Here is a 19,831-nt window from a genome sequence, read left to right on the forward strand (position 1 = left end):
TACATGAGGAGATGCACCATGGAGGGGCTGTGGCATGACCTGCCTGCAAATAGGCTGTTTCCCCCAAGCTCTTGCTGTTTGTCAGGGATGCTCAGTGCAGCACTGCTCCATGGGCACTGAGGCGGGGGCAGATCTCCAGCTTCATGGAGAGGCTGGCTCTGGCTGATTCCCGACCCATGCCTGCAGCAGGTTTGCTGATTGGGGGGGATGGACATGCTGTTTCCAAGCACTGGGATGCTTGGAAACACAGTGACTTCGATATATAAACTTACAGCACCTTTTAGAAAGCTTGAAAGGGGATACCAAGAGCCTGGCTTGCTGGCTGTTTGTTTTTGTTGCTTGGATACATTTGTTCCCTGTGTAAGGGCACAGCTTAATATGCTGTTTAGCAGGGACAGTTAATTTTTAATTATTAGTCCATTTTTATATATATATACACATATATTTAAATCTCGCTGATTTAACGGCTCAGCTGGGGAAGCAGGAGGTCTCAGCTGGCTGGCCAGCAGCCTGTGGAGCAGCCAGGGCGAGAGCCACCCCAGCCCTGGAGAGTGTCACCAGCAAATGGCTTTGTGCTCACGTGTCCCAGCTGCAGGTGCTGGCTGCCCTGCTCTGCAGGTCACTGCCACTGAGGGGATTTGGCCACAGCCATGGCAGAAGGGAGGCATCTTCTTGCTTCTGGCAGTGGCACGTGTTTTGGTGGCTCACGGGCACGCTCATCTCCCAGCCGTGCCAAACCTGGGAGCAAGATTTGCAGGGATTTGCTCTGTGGCTGCAAAATGGCCTCAGAGGAGCGGTGCAAAGCTGTCCCATGTGGAGAAAGGGCTCTGGGTCACTGAAGTGAGGGGCTGACATGAGGGATATCACCCGCAGTTTCTTGGGAGAGGAGCCGGGCTTGGAGCAAGGCTGCTGCTTTGCCTTTGTAGCTGCAGCGGGGATGGGCACATCAGCAAAAGGGTAAAGGATCAGCCCACTTCAGCTCGTGTTTGGGACGTTACTGTAAGCATTTCTGAGAACCTCAAACACAAACCCTTACTTGGAACTAAGGAAAATTTGGCAGTCTTGACATTTCCAGCATTTCTGGGTGGGTTTGTTGGTTTGTTTGTTTGCTTGCTTTTTTAGCAAAGTGAGAACAGAAAACAGTCCTTGCTGTTTTTTGAAATACATTATAGCTATGTAAGAATACAAATCTTTCAAGGCCATATCTCTCCTCACCCTGCCAAATGAAATACAAAATAAAACTCCATTGTTTTACTCTTAGGTTTCCCGTGCCTTAAAGCTTGAACCATGGATCCTCTTGGCTGAAGTCCATCCCAGTAACGATTTAATTTGAGAACCACACTTTACCTTTCTAAAAATAAGGAAAACTGAAAAGAAGAGCAACTAAGCTGCGTTGAATAAAGATCTAAAATTACTTCTCCAGGATCTCAAATTAAAGAAAATATGCTACCCAGAGAATACATAAAATCTAATATTATAAGTCTGTCCCTATGCAGCAAACACTTTCCTGGCATTTTAGCCCTGTTCTACAGTCTGGACACTTTCCAAAGAGTGAGCAACTAAGCATCAGTCATATCTTTTTTGGGTTTTTTCCCCCTTCAGACACTTACTAAGAACCAGGCACACGCGCAAAAGTAAAAGAAGGTAGAAAACATCTACCCACTTCTGTTTGGTTCCCAGTGTTTTTAGAAGCATTTGATTCAAACTGTTACCCAGAAGTGAACATCAAACTACTGCAAAACCAAAACCAGACAGATTTCCCCAAATAGGACAGAAATAAATCTACCTAAGGACCCATGACTTAATGAGACAAGATGTGCAATAGGCGCCTTCACCTAGAAAAAGGAAGATATGGCAGCTCTGCCCTTCTCAGATTGTATACATGTACATGGGACCAAATCCCACGTGATGCTGGGAGTCCAGAAGCCCCTTACACAAACTCAAATCCTGTGTTCATGCTGGGAGGACCTCACTGCAGTGGGTGCAGGGTACAGAAAGCCTGGGGTCAGCATGTGCAGCCCTGCTCAGGAGGGCTGGTGTCACCAGCTGCAAGTTCTCAGCTCTCCATGACACTTCTGCAGGAAGCCCACGAGGCCATCAGAATGACGCAAAATTGCAAGGATAATGGTGTTCTCAAAAGCAGGGTCTCTGAATGGCTCTAGAAGCCTTCTGCAGCACACAGCTAGTGCAAAGGGAAAAATGGGCTGGGAGGGGGGAATCTTACTTTCCAAATAATTAATAATAATAATAATAATAATAATAGTAATAATAATAATCATTTAAAAAGTCCTCAACAAGCCAAAAATGGAAATTTGGTTGAAGAAACACGAATCATGCAGAGAAGGAAGGTGTGCATGGACCCAATACAAAAATACTACAGCAGCATTTTCAGTTTGTTAGGCAATAACACTGAGCATCCTCAGTGACCGCCAGTGCAGACTCTCGCAGCAGCAGCTCTGCATCGCGCAGGAGAGCACTCGCTGCTGCTGGCATTTGTGGCCCCCCACACCGCTTCAGCAGCGGCAGGGCTGGGGATTTCTCCTTTCTCTCCCTCATGGCAAAAACATACCCTGAGTGTGGCTTCCTGGAGCAGGTAGTTACTCTGTCTTTCCAAAACCTAAGTCTTGGCTGTAAATTAGGAATGCCCCTGGACAGGCGGCTGCGTACCGGGGGTGTCTCCTCCTTCAGTACCCATCTTCCTTCTCACATGCACTCCACATCAAAGGTGATGGGGGGTTTGGGGAAAGAAGCCACCGGCACCACTCTCTGCACCTCCTGGATCATTGCAGCTGGAGAACAGGAGCCCAAATGCCTTTATTCCTTGTGATTGCTTGAGAAAAGTAAATAAATAGGTCTGCAATGAAAAAGAAAGCTGTTGAATGGAGTTAGACTGCTGAAAGGCCTCTTGCAAGTTCCATTTGCTAGAAGATGTTAAAGATATTAAACCCAAGCTCAGATGGCATTCGTGGGTCACTACCCATCTTCCCTCTTGCATTTTGGATTTGCTTTCCGGCTCCTGTACAAAGCCAGCCTTCTGTTTCCAAGCACAGATGAAAACAGATGCCATTTGCACCTCTGCAGGTCATGTTCACCTCCCTGCTGCCCAGGGACAACTTGCTGGATGTCTCCCTGGCTGGGAATGGTCCTGCCCTTCTGAAATGGGTGACGGAAGTTCTGGGGATGATAGAATCATATAATAGTTTGGGTTGGAAGGAACCTTCAAAGCTCATCTAGTCCAACTCCCTGCAATGAGCAGGGACATCTTCAACTAGATCAGGTTGCTCAGAGCCCCATCCAGCCTGGCCTTGAATGTCTCCAGGGATGGGGCATCTACCACCTCTCTGGGCAACCTGTGCCAGTGCTTCACTACTCTCATTCTAAAAATTGTCTTCCTTGTGTCTAGGAATGGCACTTGACTCCCAGGAGCAAAGGCTGCAAGCCAGGCTGAGGCAGTGGTTTGCTGCTTTGAGTGGCCAATAGAGCCTGTGGCAGTGGCTGCTTGAGTGAGAGGACCAGCTTCAAGCATGAGAAGACCAGCAGGGGAGTGACTCCCAGGGAGGAGGGGATGAGGAAGGATGTCTGTGCCTTTTTCCAGATAACAGCATGGGTTATTGTGCCCTGTCACCCATGCCACCTTTGATATTACACAACTTCACTTAGTTGTTTGGGCAAACAAAGGCCGTTATTGTTCTCCAGGTGCACAGCTGAGGTGTGCTCCCTCCTCTCCACCTGCACCTCACCCCAACAGGGTGAGTAAATTCCCTTTCTGGTAGGGACGCAGCCTGGAGGCACAGGGGGAACGCGTTCCCCGTGGCTGCAGGAAGAAGGAACTCATCAGGCAACAGGGCTGTGCAGGCAATGGGGCACCGGGGTCAGCACCCCACTAAGGCAGCAGAAGTCTATGGGGCTGCTGGGTGGGTCCCCACTGGCTGTGGATCAGCACAGGAGCTGGGTGGGTTGGGAAACACTGGAGAGAGGGAGGATGTTGCTTCACTCTCTTAAGGCAGAGTTCAAGTTTACAACGCCTGACACGTCACCAGAGGTCCATGGCTCGCACAGCAGCAGGGACGGCAGCGGTCACAGGTCACTCTGCCATTGCACTCACCCTTCTCTTTGCAAGAGAGAAGGGGAGGTTGAACACCCCTGCCCACATGGCACGAGCATGGAGACCCCATCGCTGGCAGCGGGCATGGTGAGCTCCCGAGTGGCCTCCCAGCGGGGCCAGGGCAGTGTGGGGACAAGTAGCGTGGCAGGGCCGGAGGAGCTCACAACACGCACACGCAGCTGCTGGCGAGGGGCCCGGGAGCTGGCGGCTGGCCCAGGGGCGAGAAAAAAACAGAAAGAAACACTGACACAGGCACAACCCAAGGGGGCCAGTCTGGGGAGGGGGTGCTTGTGGAGGCCCCCTTGGTCCGTGGCTGCCATGGCGGGAGGGCAGCAAGGAAAGCCCATTGTTGTGCAGCCCAATCCAGCAGATCCCGTTCGTAGTGCATCAGGGGTTTGCCACACGTAGTGGTGCAAGTTTTGATCCAGATTTGGTAGTTTCGAGGACTGGGGTCATTACTGCACCTGCCCAGAGGCGACAGAGCCCTGTTGTGAGGAGTGAAGTGTTTCTGTGGATCAACAACCCAAGGAGGAGGCAGGAAGCTGGGAGGAAGGTTCAAAGATCGATTTTCATTCTGGCAGCAAGTTAAGGGTCAGGAATGTGAATGCTGCCTCTGAGGTCCCGCATAGCTCAGTATGTGAACCAGTGATCTGGAAACAAAGATGAGCAATATACCAAACATTTTTAAGAGATGACTCAAAGCTATTGACTCTTGAGGAGATCAGAAAGGACTGTAAGTAAAATGGAAGTGTGGCAAATGGGCAATAACACGCATTTGCCAAGGTTTAACGGAGCACGTGCACAGTCAGAAAAGAGAGAAAACAAACTGCACATAAGAATTACAAAGCTCCAGATGGTCTCTAGCAACTCAGAAAAGGATCTGGATGTCACACAAACCCTGTCACTGTGAGTAGATGCAGGTTAAAAAAAAAAAAAGCACACAAAATATTAGCATGCAGAAGGAAGAAGGGGAGAATAATATGGAAAATATGATAATGCCATTATGTAAATCAGTAGCGTGGCCTCTCTGGGAATACTGTCTGCAGTTCAAGTAAGCCTTTCTCAGAAAGGGCTGATTAGGGGCATGGCAAACTCACTCACAAAGAGAGATCAAAACGATTCGGGTTGTTTATCTCAGAAAGGAAACGAACAAGAGGAGATTGGCATGGAGCGAGCCAGCACCGAGCTTCTGGTTTTCTTCTTGCTCAGTTCTATCACTGTCATATCTGGTGTTGCTGAGTAGTACGTGAAGTGGCCCTTCTCTGTCACACAGGGCTTGTTCTTTCTCTCACCCTCTCCCCTAAGGGAGGCATGGCACATGCGGTTATGTTTTATATTTTGGTAGGATCTGGTGAGGAGGAGATGACTAAGAAGCAGTGATTGCTCCCCAGACTAGGCATTTAGTAAAGAAGGCAAGAATGGAAAAGGGGGATTTGCACCTGGACAAAGGGGTGGAAGTTCCTGGCTTCAGGAGGCTCTTGCCAGCTCCTCAGGCAGAGGAGGGCAGGCTGAGAGCTGCTGCCATTCTCCCAGAGCCGTTGAGACATTCAGACCCCAGGGTTTCTTGGAGATAAAGGAGCTTGAATTTGGCAAGTTATTCTGTAAAAAGCATCAGAGTAGTTGGAGGTACCTACAGACACATAGCTTTAACCCACTGTTCTCTGCCTGCCCTGAAGCACCAAAGAAACCTTCTCCATTTACCCTGTATCACCCATGGCAGCCAGCACAGACAGCTGGAGACAACCGTGACAGCCTGCGCTGTGGAAGTCAAATCACTGCGGCGTTCTGGCCTTCCCCCTTTCTCACATGAGGCCCTTTGACAGCATTTAGACCTATAAAAGACCGAGCGACAGAAGGAAGTACCCATTATTGTTCCAGCTGTCCTGGGCTGTGGGGAGCACCCTTGCAGGCACACGGGGACACCAAGGCCGACAGCCTTTGGCCGACAAGGCCAACGGTTTCACCACAGCACGCAGGCCCAGGCTTTGACACCAAGGTGTAGCGCAGCCTTTGACGCCAAGGCTGACAGTTTCACCACAGCACACGGGCCCAGGCTGCTGACGTGACCGCCCGTGGTGGAGCAGGCCCAGTGCCCCGAGGTTGGCTCTGTGCAGGGTCCCAGGGGGAAAGGGAGACCCCACCACCCCCGTGCTGACAGCCCAGGCCCCAGTGGGCAGTGGCTGCTCCACCCTGGGCTGTCTAGGCCCAGCCGGGTCCCTCCAGGCTGCACCGCGGGGGTCACTTGCGCCCCGCTTCCCTCAGCCCCTACCCGCCGCCTCTCAGGGAGCTCCCGGCCCCCACCCCACCCCAGCCCCTTCCCCACAGCTGTCCTGGCTGAGGAAGCCGCCTCATCACCCTCCCAGGGGCTCTGCCCCAAACCAGCTCAGCACCAGCCTGGCTCGTCCCGCTCCGACCCGGCCCCAACCGGGAGCGACGGGCGGCGGCCGTTCCCCTCCCCGCCGGCAGGGGGCGGCCTCGCGGGGCGGGGCGGGGCGGGGCGGGGCGGGGCGGGGCAGAGCGTCCCGTGCCGCCTCCCGCTCGCCGCGCGGCAGCGCCCCGCCGCCAGGGGGCGACATCGCCGCGCCACCGCCCCCGATCGGGAGCGCGCCGGCCGGAAGTCCCTCCGCCGGTAGGGACGGTTTGGGCCCCGGCGAGCGAGCGCTATGATTGGCGGCCGAGGTCACGACCCGGAAGCGGATCGGCCATGTTGCCGGGTACCCCCGGGAGCGGTGCCGGGCGGGAGGCGGCGGGGCCCGCCCGAGGGACGCGGCTGCCGTGAGGGGCCCACAGCGTCTCCCTTGCCCCCAGCGGGCTTGCCCGGTGAGTGTGGGGCGGCCGCTCGCCGCGGGGCGTCTGCGGGCTCGACCCCGGCCCGGGACCTCGGTGGGGAGCGGGTGCCCGTGGGCAGGGCCGGGCCGGGCCGCGGGGCCGCCGGCTTCCCCGCAACAGGGCGTCCGGCCTTGAGCCCTCGGGGCCCGTTCTCCCCGGCTGACCCGTCCTTCCCGGGCAGCGTCTGGGGCCAGGCCGGGGGGGCAGCCGGTGCACCCTCGGGGAGGGCAGCGCTGACTCGGGTCCCTTGCTTGGTCACCTCTCTCTAGGTCGCCCTTCTGCACACCGACCCCCATGGCCGCCTGGTCCCGGGAGGCCGTTCTGAGCCTCTACCGGGCTTTGCTGCGCCAGGGCCGGGGGCTGCGCTACACTGACCGGGATTTCTACCTCGCTTTCATACGCCGGGAGTTCCGCAAGAACCAGGGGCTGCAGCAGCTGGAGGACAAAGAAAGGCAGCTGGAAAAGGGACAAGCTTTCCTGCAGAGCAAACTCGGGGGCCTAGTTTAGAGAGACCCTATAAAGCCTTTTGACCCTGCTTGTTTCCCTCTGTTTTCCAAAATCCCTTCATCTACCTGAAGAGATGATTAACACCTCCTGTCCACCGCTGTCTTGAAGAAAAACAGAAGGTGCTTCTACAGGCACACCAGGAGGGCTCTCCTGTTCTCTTTACAAATGCATTAGGTCACAGGTAGGTCACTTACGATGATATGACCATGTTCTTTATGCCAGTATTACAGTTAACTTTGTGAGAGTGCGTTATTTCTGCCTAAGGATTAAGGGTGACTGTATTTCTGGTTCATCAAGGCAGGAGCGTTCCTCCTTATATTGTAGCTTGGCCTTAGAAAAACCTAAGGGCTGTTTTAAACCAAGCAAGTCAGCAGGCTCTAAACCTTTGAAACTGACTTAGAAAACTGACCTGGAGTCGGGCTGGAAGAGGTTCCTGGTGTTTTCATGTAGGTTCACTGAGGATCCACCTATGTGTATTTGGCCAAGGACACTCTTTCCATTTAAATACCAAGATCAGATTAAAGGGAAATTGAAGCAAACAGAAGTACATGTGTAAGAAGATATTAATGTTCCTGTTTCACGTGACTTGTATGAGAATCAAACCTTGCAGCCTTGAGGGCAGGAATAAATGTCAGGTGAAAGCAAGGGAGCTGTTTGCTTTGTGGTGTGTTGTGGTCTCTGCTGCTGATTCTTGGGTGTCTTTGAAGTATCTGGGACCAACTGTTGTCCAAAAGTGAGTCTGAGAGTGGATGCTCTGAGACTGCCTGCCAACTTTTGGGAATATTCTCATTTGTTATGGACAGGCAGTTGACAATCCCTGCGTTGCCTTGTCTGGGTGCAAAATTATGCGCATTAGATTGAGAATAGTAAAATAAATTGGCATTAAAAAGGTGATGCTTTGGTTGAGAAGCACGAATTAAAAAGGCTATTCATACAGTTTTATATAATGTATGGGATTTTATTGCAAAATATTACTGAAGTAAACCTTAGTTCATTTTTTAAAAAGCATTAGGTGATTGCACAATTAAAATTGCTTAAATTATTAGAGGCCGCATCAAATTTGGGATGTTTTTCTTCAGGTGATAAACAAAGTTGGAAGCAAAGAAATGCCGTCATTGCAGAGCTTGGTCAGTGCTGTTCTGGCATGTTGGGGAATAAGCACCCAGCTTGAGGGAAGATAATTAAAGAAGCTGCAGGGGTAGGTGGTCCCACCCTATGGATCTGTGCTGAAGCCCCAAGAGCTTTGCATGTGGGATGGAGGAGAAGGGGGCTGAACCGTTTGGGTTGCGTGTTTTTATCCATTTGTTTCATGCACCCACTCCTCCCAGGTGCGATGGCAGGTGCTGGGCAGCGCAGAGGGAAGAAAGATGACAACGGCATCGGCACAGCCATCGACTTCGTGCTGTCCAACGCCCGGCTGGTGCTGGGTGTGGGTGGAGCCGCCATGCTGGGCATTGCCACGCTGGCTGTCAAACGGGTGAGCTTGCGGTTCAGCGAGGCGGCACGGGGGCACTGGGAAGAAGGAGAGGGGAACAAAAAGACCCGGGATGGTGGGTAAAACACAACTGTTCGGCCCTTAGCAACTCAGACTGTACCTGGTGGTGTTGCTTTAGATGTACGACCGGGCGATCAGCGCTCCCAGCAGCCCCACGCGCTTGAGCCAGTCGGGAAAGAGAAGCTGGGAAGAGCCAAACTGGCTGGGCTCCTCCTCACGCCTGCTGGCCCAGGACATGAAGAGTAACCTCAGCCGCTCCCTGCAGACCCTTCCCACCGACCCTTCGGCCGCAGACACAGGTGAGGAGCAGGGTGATGCTCCTGCATTGCCAAATCATCCGGGCCCGTAAACCCTGTATTCATTTAAAGGAACACAGGGAAAAAAATACTCTGTCTAGCCCAGGATTTTGATGTTTTTCTTTTAAGCAGGTCTATTAGTAACTTCAAGAACTAGAAGTCAGATGGGGAACTAGTGAATAATAGTCATCTATTTGCATTCTTTATTCCTCTCATGACTTCATGGTTTTAAGCTTTATTCTTCGTCGGTCTTTTATCTTTCAAGATGAATACTTACCTTCAGTCCTCAGAAAAAGCCATTCCATTCTTTTTAAGGTATTTGTTGCCTCTCCTTGGAACATTCTGGTTTGTTTGTGTTTTTTTAAGAGGAGAATATTCAAATTGTGAATGTAGTAGCAATTTATAACAGTATTTCCTATATTATTTCTATATTTTTCTTAATAAATGCTTTAACACTGTTTGCTTATTTAGTGCTGCTTATCACTGAATTCATCAAGCTGTAAAAAGTGACCTGCAGTCATCTTTCCCAGTGGGATAATAAGTAGTTTAGAGTCCATCAGTGTTTTGTTGGTTTTCTCTCACTAAATTTCACTTTCTAGTCCTGGTCATTTCAGGAGATTTACATGTAGATTTTTAAAATAAAAATCAGGACCAAGTTTTAAACTTGATTTCCAGATTCTCTGCAAGAAAGTCAGCTTCAGGATGGTAATGGTTTTTTTGCTGAGGAAATGTTAAATAACTAGATAGCTGTGTTAAATGGGGTCTAGATAATTTGATTGGAGTCCCCAAAGATGAAGATTAAGCAGTAAAACAATTGATGATGATGTCTTGCACTCTTGACTTAAAAATAAATCTAAACTTAAGATAGAGGGGGAAAAAAAGCTTTTTCACGAACAGACAATGAAGTCTGGTTCCTTATGATGTTTCAGGCCATTTCCTTTTCACACAAACCCTCAAATCTGTCCAAAAGACCCCACGGGACAAGAGACGGCAACTGCTGGGGTTGAGCGAGATGGGTCTGTGCGTGGCTTGGTCAGCCATTCTGCATGTGCTGCATGGCCAAATGCCTGTTGCCAAATAAATGCACAACAGCTGATTGTCTTAGTGAGGCCACTGACTTGGGGGTTTCTCCTGCACCTGTTAAGTACGACAGCCCTTCCAAAAATCTCTTACATTCTTCCTTTAATTCTTGTTGATAACTTCTGAAACTCCTGTTCCATGTTACAAGAAGTCTGAAAGATAGATGGGAAGCATTGACTTATTTCTTTAGGAAACCAGTCAGAAAAAAACGGGCTTAGAGAATCTCTGCACATTTGACATCACTTAATAAGTCAGCCGGCAGTGTAGAGCACTATATTGCCAATATGTGCCTAAGAGCGTGCTGTCTCTTCATCCAGTGAAAGTTTGAGGTAAGTTTTCATTGGGGCTCTGATTTCCTGAGTTCTGCTGGCCCAAGATCTGTTAACTCAGTGTCCTGATAAGTGTTGATCAGAGTTCTGACAACTGTTTCACTTCCAAGTGGCATGATCTTCTCAGATCTCGTACCCTCGTCAGGACTGGAGTTTGCTGATAATTTGTAAAAATCCATTATAATGTTAAAAACCTAAGGAGGTAGGAATGGTTGTTCAAGAGTGTTTTATCCACCGCTTTGGCATCATGTTAAAAGCTCAAATGGTAATGATGCTGAATTCTTTATGCAATTGAACTGAGGTACTGCCCATGTAGTCATTAAAATTACTTCCTTGTACATGACATTAGTCTTGTTCTGGCAAAGTTTCAAATCTAATAACTTGTTTTCATCTGTTTTGATTCTTGTAGTACTATCTTGTAAAGTTTCTCAGCACCTCCCTTTCGACTGGTACATGTGAAAAGCATGCAAAAATGTCTGCTGAAAGCTTCTTGAGACTGAGGAGTCTGTGCTTCCACGCTGCATATTTTCTTCTGTGGATCAGTTCACAGTGAAGCACTTCAGACGATCAACAGTTTTCCTTCTGTCTTGCAGACTTTTTCCGACCCACAAAGCCGAAGCCATCTGCCAAGAGGAGCCAAGTGGAGCTGAAAAAATCCCGCCTTCGTCTGTCTCTGCAAGAAAAGCTCTTTGCTTATTACCGGAGGAAGGTGGCCATCCCAGCGGAGGAGCAGGCCCGGGCCAAGCAGGCAGCGGTGGATATCTGCGCTGAGCTGCGCAGCTTCCTACGTGCCAAGCTGCCGGACATGCCCCTGCGTGACATGTACCTCAGCGGCAGCCTGTACGATGACCTGCAGGTAATTCCTGGGGCCACGTGATGGGTCATTATTCGGAAGGCTGACTCGGCAGGGACATTTCGGGCTTCCCTGTTGGCAGTGCTGGCTCAGCACAACATTCCTCTCTAATGGGAAGGCTCCTGGTGTCACCTTTCCCATCATGGAGCCGTCATGGTTTCTGCAACACTGTTTGAACAGGCTTGACCAGGCTGCTCTGGTCTTGTCTGCAAAGTATTGGCTTTTTGCTGTTTTATTTCTCCAGATTATCTCAGCCCTTTGTCTCTCCTTTTAGCTGTGTTGTTCTTGCAGTTTCTCTGGTAGTCCTCTGTTTTCTCTCTGTCCCTTCTGTCTCCTTCCAAATGCATAATATTCCCTTAGAACTCCTCTGTATTCATGTAGGTTCTTCCCTACTCTTTTTTTTTTTTTTGTTAATGCATGACAGACCTGGATTGGACAGCAGTCCCTGCTGCATATCTCCCTGATGGCAAGATGCCCATGGCTATAGTGAGTGATTCAGAGGCACACTTTTTTGTTTGAGTCAGAGATCTGGAACGGAGTGTCGAGTGTCCAGTGAAACTTAGATGTGGGGTCTTAATCACTTTGGTGAAAAGGGATCTTTAATGACCTTTTTCCAAACAGTGTGGCAGACCGAGTGAGGGCAGTATCTAGTTGTAGCCTGGGATGATTAAACCATGGCAACTTAACCTTGTCTAGAAACTTAATACTTTGTGTTCTGTTTTAAATTATTGTGTAGTGTTGCTGTGCCCTGGGCCAGCTGCATCTCACTTCCAAGGAGTGGACTCAGAGCAATAGGAGGCAAAATGATTCATCTGCATGCAGTTCATGTCAGGTCCTGAAGTATTTAAAGATCTCTAAATAGCACATACTGTATAAGGACTAGCTTGGGTTATACCCTAGAATTTTCCCACTGACTATGGGAAAGAATCCCTCAGAATGTTTTTTGCAAAGGGAGGCTATGAATCCCACACAGAGAGGAGAGTGAGACAGCTGAATCCTTATTCCAAGTTCCTCTGAATGGAAGGCTATTTAAAGGTAGTGAATAAAACTGCATGTGAAGGGGGAAGGCTTGTTCTTACCGACTTTTCTCTCTTGTGAAAGGTAGTCACAGCTGACCATATCCAGCTCATTGTGCCTCTGATGCTGGAGCAGAACCTGTGGTCGTGCATCCCTGGGGAGGAAACCATCATGAACATTCCTGGCTTCTACTTGGTGCGTCGGGAAAACCCAGAGTACTTTCCCCGTGGGAGCAGCTACTGGGACCGCTGTGTGGTGGGAGGTTACCTTTCCCCCAAAGCTGTAGCAGACACCTTTGAGAAAGTTGTAGCTGGCTCCATCAACTGGCCAGCAATTGGGACTCTCTTGGATTATGTGATCCGTCCAGCAGCTCCCCCAGCAGATTTGACACTAGAAGTCCAGTATGATCCGGAACGGCATCTTTTTATTGACTTCCTACCATCCCTGACACTGGGTGACATCATCCTTGTGGCCAAACCCCATCGACTGGCCCAGAATGACAACCTGTGGAGACTGAGCCTGCGGCCAGCAGAAACGGCTCGGCTGCGAGCCCTGGACCAGTGTGATTCTGGCTGTCGCTGCTTGTGCCTGAAAATCTTCAAAGCGATATGCAAGTCCAACCCAGCCCTGGGCCACCTCACTGCCAGCCAGCTCACCAATGTCATCCTGCACCTCTCCCAGGAGGAGTCCGACTGGTCCCAGGACATGCTGGCTGATCGCTTCTTGCAGGCACTGAAGGGGTTGATCCGCTACCTGGAGGCAGGCGTCCTCCCTAGTGCTCTGAACCCCAAGGTGAACTTATTTTCAGAGCTCACCCCTGAAGAAGTGGATGAGTTGGGCTATACCCTCTACAGCTCTCTGTCAGAACCAGAGGTTTTGCTGCAGACGTAACGGGGCCTTACCTAAGGAAGTCTTGATAGGGTTTAGCCAAGGTGGACTTGGATTTCTGCGAAATATGTCTCCTCCACTTTTCTCTGTCTGTCTCCTTTCGATTACTGTTTTCTGCTGTGGAGTCGGTGCTCCCACTGAATTTTTTGGTGCTACTGGTCCATTTCCACCGTCTCTGTCCCACCTGGTACCCATTGGCTAGGGAAAAGAGGCTAAAACAGCAGCTCTAAGATTTTGTTGCATAAATTCCGCTGATGTTTAAGAGTCTACCAGAAAAATGAACCAAACTATGCACTTCTTTCTCCTGTAGTACACTTACTGCAGCAAGTATATTTTGGTCCGAAGAAGGTGGAACTGGGCTGGTAAATCCAGTGACAAATTTAGCAGATTTTCATTGAGGTCCTTTCCTTCAGTCCGTCTTTGCCCCATGTTTCTTTTTCTCCGCTGTACCACACTGTCTCTTCCTTTTTTTCTTTTTCCTGCTTTTTTGTCCCTTTGATCCAGTCGTGCAGGGCAGACTGAGGTGTTTTGGATAGGGCTGTTTGTTGTCTTTCTGAGTGGTTAATGATTATGCTGGCAGTATTTAGGGTCATAGAGCCTGGAAGAGGAGAATGCCCATGGCTCCTTCCCCTATGGAGCCTTCTCATCCTTTGCCAGCTGCCTTCAGGAATGAGGGCTGAGGCTTGTCCAGTCTGCTGCAACACAACCTGCAGCGTGGGCAATTCTGACTGAAGCTGTCATAGGGGAAGAAGATACCCTTGCAGTCTGGTGGTGTGATGGGGCCGAAGGAGCAGGGCTTGCCATTCCTGCCCAGCCAGATCTGCTGGGTATTGCTGGTGGGAATGGCCCTGGGAATGGGGAACAGGGCGGCTCCTTGGATGTCTCTCTCTGGCCTGGAGGAAGAGAGGCTGATTATAGGGGAGGGGTGGGAGACACATGGGAACGGTCTTTTTCTTTTTTTTTCATCTTTTCCACAAGAGCTTATGGCTGTTCTGGTTTATAGGAGGTAGAAGCAAGACTGTGTGTGTGCCTCAAAGGGCTTTGTAATAAGCACATGTAAGCCAGATTCTCACCAGCTATAGGTCTGTGAAGGTGATAGGACTGACCTGATGTCATCAGCAAGGTTCTGTCCCATACAATGATGTTAGGGTACATATGCAGAGCTGGCATTCAGAGGTATATTGGCGTTGCCATCTGTTCTCAGTGTGTGTTTTAGTCCCCTTCCCAGACACCTCAGACTGAGCCTGTCTGTCTCCTTCCTCATAGCCATGGGCTGACTTTCCAGTGCTCCCAGTTTACAGTGACTCTTAGAAAGCTGATGAGGGCACACCTTCCCACTCAGTCTGTTTGGACATGTTGGTACTGCAGTTCTGCCCACTCTGGTTTATAGCTGCTGTCAAGCCCTTCTCCCCTGGCTGCCCTCCCATCTGCTGCTTGGACTGCGGTCCGGGTTTTGGGGGGCACCTCCTGCGCTGTTGGTGTCTCCTACACTAGCCACGTGGACTCTGCATACTGTTCTGCATTTAGCCTTCTGGCCTCTGTGTTCACAACAGGGGAGGGAAGGGGCCATCCCGAGTCTGGTGCTGTGTCTCTCTCCACAGACCAGTCTTGTTACAGATACTTGCCTTTCCCCAGCTTTAGCACGTTTTATTTTTTCCCCCTTGCTGTCCAGTCTCCTTGGACAATGGTGAGGGGTACTGTGGCAGCAGAGTTTGGAGGCAGCAGGAATCCTTTTCTCTTTCCGTCCTCTCAGGACCTACTTCTCTTTGACAGAGAATTTTCAAGGTGAGTTTCAGGAGCAGAACACTGAGGGGAGTCTCTAGCCCTTTTCTTTTTAGAGGCAGTGCTGGTGAGATGATGGAGGAAGCATCTTTCTCAGACAATCCATCCATTTTAGCCAATGTGTCAGATAGTATTCCATATACAGTGATAACACAACAAGCATTTTAAATTATTTAATCATTAGGGTACTGGTATTTTCTAGACTGCCAGATGCGTACTTTGAAGTTTGTGTGTGTATGTAAAGACTGTAGACTATAAAACAGAAATTCTGTTTGTATGATTTTGTGTTTTGTAAGTTTTGCAGCAGTCAGTGTTGGTCAGCTGTTGATTGCGCTACACTCTGGTTCCCAGATTTTTTCCCCTCTTCCTTTCCCTGTCCTCCACTGCCTTTCTGATGTCAGCCTTCTTACCCTGAAAGCAGACAGATGAGACTTGGAGCCTATACACTATTGGGGAAAATTCCCCTGTCTTCTAATTACTTGAAGGTCAACAAAAAATATTAAAATATCAGGGTTGTCAGGAGTTCCCTGTAAGTTCATTCCTTCAGTGTGATCTCACCCTTACTTGGTGCTGACTCCAATACCGTGGTCTTCACACAGAACTGAGCAGCAACATGGTTTGGAATAATCAAAACTATAGATACGAAAAAGGTGGGACATAAGCAGGAAGCCACTGTTTGAGCTGGCTTGAGAGAACTTGTCACATACATATCTGTACATAGATTTTTTAATTTTTTTTTTACATTAATGCTTTTTCTTCCTGGCAACCTAATGAATTAATATTTTATGGCCATTTCTTGCTGCTATTGAGTTCAATTGGTGTATCAAATGGAGACTGAAGCTGCCTTTTGCCTTTTCTGTAGACTGTACTCTACTTTGACTCACTTCCATCATTTCTTCCTTCAGTTTTTTCCCTCCTCTGAGCTAGCAGAGGAGGCAGATGCTCACTTCCCACAGGCGGCCACCACAGTGGACAACAGCTGCCCTGGCAGTGGCAGTCTCAGCAAAGGCCAAAGATGTAATGGGTCACAGAGGCACTGCAACTAGGAGTATTTCAAGAGCAGGGTCAAGCATAAGGGGCAACAGAGGCAGGGAAGAAGGAGCAGGGTAAGTCTGCAGGAAACTTACAATAATGTTGTACCCAGCCTGTGCGTCACACTGTTGCAGGGTCTTTCAAACTGGCACCTTTCAGTATTAAATGCAGTACACATGTTGATGTACAGCCCGGCGGGCTGTCTTACCTAGAGGTCGGCTCCTTCTGAGTCAAAGCTGTAGCACAGAGCAGGAGGACCTAAAGCTGAATGTGAAAAGGGCAGCTCCCAGCCACCTTCCTGGCAGAGCAGCTCAGAGACAAATTGATTGTAAGAAAGCCCAGTGCGTGTCTTTTATTGTTTGCTGCCTGGGCTCCAAGAATGCCTTGGTGTGTCCTGCTATAGCTTAGCTCACATGAGCTTCCTGTGAGATTGTAGTCTTGTTCCTGTTACTGCAGGGCGAGGACCAACTTGTTCAGCAGTGGAGTTTCACTGCTGCTGAGTTCCACAGCTAATCCTTTAAGTCAGATGAATTTCTGTTCTAGTGTTTAAAAGCAATTGTGGAAACAAGAGGCTGCTTTGTGCCTCCTGGCAAGCTGCCATCAGGGCCCTTGCTCTTAGCATGTGGGTATTCACAGTGTGAAGCGAAGAGAGGTTGCCCCTCTCCCAGGCCTGGAGGCTGTGGATTTGCGAAGGGGAAAGTCTAAAGTGCATGGTCTGTGACAGAGTGCGTGAAATTCTGAAATAAAATGACTTTCCACAGTAACCTTGTTGTCTCTGGTGTGTTTATAAACAAACTGCATCTCTCTGCTTTTATCTCTGCGCATCCCCTTTATGCTGACATAATTCTGCACCACACCAGTGCTTGGGGACCAATATGCCCCTTGCTGATTCACTTGCTTTCCCTTTACAGCTCTGCAACTTGCCTCGAGAGAGCAATCACTTGGGTACCGCAGCGTGCTGGGTCCTGGCAGCGTTCGCACGAGTCACAAGATGATGCGTAATTACGGCGCTGTGCCTCCCCTCCTTTCCCCGATACCCTGCGTGCCCGGACAGGCACCCGCCTTTCATGTGGCTCCCCAGACTTCATAGGCTTCTGTGCCTCTTAATATTAAAGTTTTCTGTGCAGACTCCCCCGCCCTTGCTCAGTCACACGCTGATTTCTAGGTGCCAATCCTCTCTCACTCCCAAATGCCCTTCTCTCTTATCCAAGTATCAGTCTGGGGGGGATGAGGAGGCTGCTGGGCCACCGGCCTGTGCCTGGTGTATTGAAGCTCTTCTCAGTAAGACTCAGTTTATGTGCCTACTTGGGAAGGCAGAGCAGAAGTGTTGGACCCTATGGTGACAACATTCTCTTGTGAGACCTGTTTTAATGAGGACTCTGCAATTAACATTTGACTATTTTAGAGGATGTGTTTACGAAAGAAAGGGAGTCTACATCTCTTAACATTTTTTGCCCCGATATTCTAGGTCGGTGTTGTTTTGGTTTGGTTTTGTTTATTTTGTTTTTCCTTTAATCTGTTCCGTGGTAGAAGCAGATCAGATGAGATCAAGCACATTTCACGTCATAAGAAGTTTTATGGGAACAGCTAAAGGAAGCTGCTCTGTGGAATCTGTACCAGATATTACCCCCCCACCCCCAAGTTAATACCCCTGGAAAGCCTAGGACTTGTAATACATGTTTAATGTTAATGCACCTTTGCATAAAAGCTGTCCCGGCATGAATAGGGAAGAAAGATCAAAAGATAGAGTTTGTTTAATGGAGAGAAGAAATAATTGAGGGGAGTCAGGATAATTATTTCAAGTATGCAAAAGGTTGCTACAAAGAAGAACATAAATGGTTCTTTAGGCTGCAAAGACTCAGCATTTCTTTTGTTTTTAGCCTAAGGAACAAACAGTTTAGGAGGAGAGTGAATTTTGGAAAAAGCAAAATATTTTGCACATTTTGTTGTGTAACCACAGTCATGTCCTGGAAATTAATGTAGCTGAGGTCACATTTTACTTATTTATTTTTACGTGTCTTCATTATGAAAATAAATAAATTCCAGCCTGACTATTCTGTAGCTAATCTTAGGCTGGGAGAATGTACCCCAAATTTGAGATTATCATGCTAAAGTGTTAAACTGTATGTTAAATGTTTCTTTTTTCCCCCCAAATTCTTAACCACCTCTGTGTTTTGTTTAAGGTTCATTTTAATATTCCAAGCTCCAGCAAAGCTGCAAACAGCTGCTGCTTTTTAAATTTAGTCTCATGGAAAAAAGAGGAGCCTCTTTCAAAAGAAGAGTTTCTTTTCCAGATAAGATATGTTGGCCCACTACCTGCACCAGGTATGATTTAATGGCTCTGGCATGGCTCAGTGAATCTGGGACTGGATCTTGAAACGTTGAGCTTTACCCACAGATGCAGCAGGCAAGAAATGGGAGACTCCCCCTCCTACCAGTGAAACCCAGCATTGGCTTCCAGCCCTTGCAGGACTGCTGCAGTCTAGACACTTGGGGAACTGTTTGAGCTATCTGGATTTTATCTTCTTTATCCTTGTCAGCCTGAGTTTTATGATCTGAGGTATTCAAGAAATATCCTCCCTTTTTTCTAAGATTCAAAACCTTTAAATAGCTCTCATATAACAAGTGTGTCCTCTACACAATCACGGATAGCACAGTGTAAAAGTTTCGCTAGCATACTCTGAGAAGGACAGCGTTATTCACAAATCACGGAGCCAGAAATGAGTAGGCTGATAATATCTTTAGAGTACGTGATCCTGGGGAATAATCTTGCAAATGGTAAGGTGAAAGAGGGTGGTCAGAGCAATGGGCAAGGCAGGGGAGATCTGAATTCCATACACAGAAAGTGTTACTATCATTTTATGAATAGCAGGAGAGTGAGAGACATAATTTGGCTCATGGATCTCAAACTTTTCATGATTTTAAGCTTTCCTATGTGCTTATGCAGAAGTCAGTTCTGAACAAAATCACTTTAAACACACTAAAAGTCAGATTGATTTTTATTTTGCTGCCTTGGTTCAATTTCCCTGGCTCCAGTGGCTAAGTAGCTCTTTGATCTGTCTATTAACACTTGGTGCTAAGCTTCTCAGGGGAAATATATATATATATCAATTCTAACCACATTCTTCATGCAAAGCCTTCTCTGTACAAATAACGGGCAAAAGTTGCTTGCTTGAGTTTTCAGTTTTGTTTTGGATTTTCTAGTTTTAGGCAACAGTTCCCTCGGTTCAGCACAAGCCCACCGGGTCTCCTGCCTCCCGCTGTGGCAGAATTGTTACCATTTTGCAGAGGCAACGCAGGGGTTATACACAGTCCCATTGGACATCCCACTGCAATGATCCCAGACCTGTAAGATTCTCCTGGTCTCATTCTGCTCAGCACTGCAAAGGACAGAGACCTAACGGGCAACAGACACAAGGCATAGATGGCAAATGATGGAGCATGTTGGTTCTTTACCTGTCCCATGACAGACGTTACTTCAAAACTCATCCTGGCAGGCTCTGTATTCACTTTGAAAGGCAAGAAACAATCACTCCTGTGAGCAGTATGGCAGGAAGACATATTTGCCTTCAAACTCCTGAATTTATTTAGCACAGAGGATAGTTAACGGCCTTGGAT

At 48.7% G+C, this 19,831-nt stretch overlaps 3 protein-coding genes across 11 annotated transcripts in view; all 3 read left to right on the top strand.

Annotated features, from left to right (window-relative positions):
* Positions 1-1,858, top strand: part of MGAT3 (beta-1,4-mannosyl-glycoprotein 4-beta-N-acetylglucosaminyltransferase) — a 30,562-nt gene extending 28,704 nt beyond the window's left edge. For all 6 annotated transcript variants that reach the window (XR_013922316.1, XM_080347324.1, XM_080347326.1 and 3 more), the window contains exon 4: positions 1,262-1,858. The gene's annotated coding sequence lies outside the window, so the exon portion shown is untranslated. The remainder of the gene's footprint in view (positions 1-1,261) is intronic.
* A 4,939-nt stretch (positions 1,859-6,797) lies between these two features.
* Positions 6,798-7,449, top strand: MIURF (mitochondrial elongation factor 1 upstream open reading frame). The gene is made up of 2 exons (XM_080364028.1): positions 6,798-6,925; positions 7,204-7,449. Exon 2 carries the CDS (start codon positions 7,229-7,231, stop codon positions 7,439-7,441), a length of 213 nt encoding a protein of 70 aa, XP_080220154.1. The 5' UTR covers positions 6,798-6,925; positions 7,204-7,228; the 3' UTR covers positions 7,442-7,449.
* A 63-nt stretch (positions 7,450-7,512) lies between these two features.
* On the top strand, positions 7,513-17,338 carry MIEF1 (mitochondrial elongation factor 1). Of its 4 annotated transcripts, none has more exons than XM_080364027.1 (6): positions 8,522-8,639; positions 8,770-8,918; positions 9,055-9,235; positions 11,235-11,497; positions 12,596-13,303; positions 17,125-17,338. In XM_080364027.1, the coding sequence occupies exons 2-6, from the start codon at positions 8,775-8,777 to the stop codon at positions 17,206-17,208; spliced, it is 1,380 nt and encodes a 459-aa protein (XP_080220153.1). In that variant the 5' UTR covers positions 8,522-8,639; positions 8,770-8,774; the 3' UTR covers positions 17,209-17,338. The 4 variants fall into 4 exon arrangements, with proteins under 4 accessions (XP_080220151.1, XP_080220153.1, XP_080220152.1 ...); XM_080364026.1 differs by having other exon boundaries at positions 12,596-13,443; positions 17,125-17,238; XM_080364025.1 differs by lacking the exons at positions 8,522-8,639; positions 17,125-17,338 and adding an exon at positions 7,513-7,622 and having other exon boundaries at positions 12,596-17,077.
* The last annotated feature ends 2,493 nt before the right edge of the window (positions 17,339-19,831 follow it).

The sequence above is a fragment of the Nesoenas mayeri genome, assembly GCF_963082525.1.
Source record: "Nesoenas mayeri genome assembly, chromosome: 1".
In the NCBI taxonomy this organism is placed as follows: Eukaryota; Metazoa; Chordata; class Aves; order Columbiformes; family Columbidae; genus Nesoenas; species Nesoenas mayeri.

Excerpts from the sequence above, each read along its gene's own strand:
- MIURF (XM_080364028.1), top strand. The coding sequence starts at position 7,229 with ATGGCCGCCTGGTCCCGGGAGGCCGTTCTGAGCCTCTACCGGGCTTTG.
- MIEF1 (XM_080364025.1), top strand. The coding sequence starts at position 8,775 with ATGGCAGGTGCTGGGCAGCGCAGAGGGAAGAAAGATGACAACGGCATC. Across the intron at positions 8,919-9,054 it reads CCACGCTGGCTGTCAAACGG|ATGTACGACCGGGCGATCAG; the intron begins GTGAGCTTGCGG and ends GTGTTGCTTTAG. Across the intron at positions 9,236-11,234 it reads CCCTTCGGCCGCAGACACAG|ACTTTTTCCGACCCACAAAG; the intron begins GTGAGGAGCAGG and ends TCTGTCTTGCAG.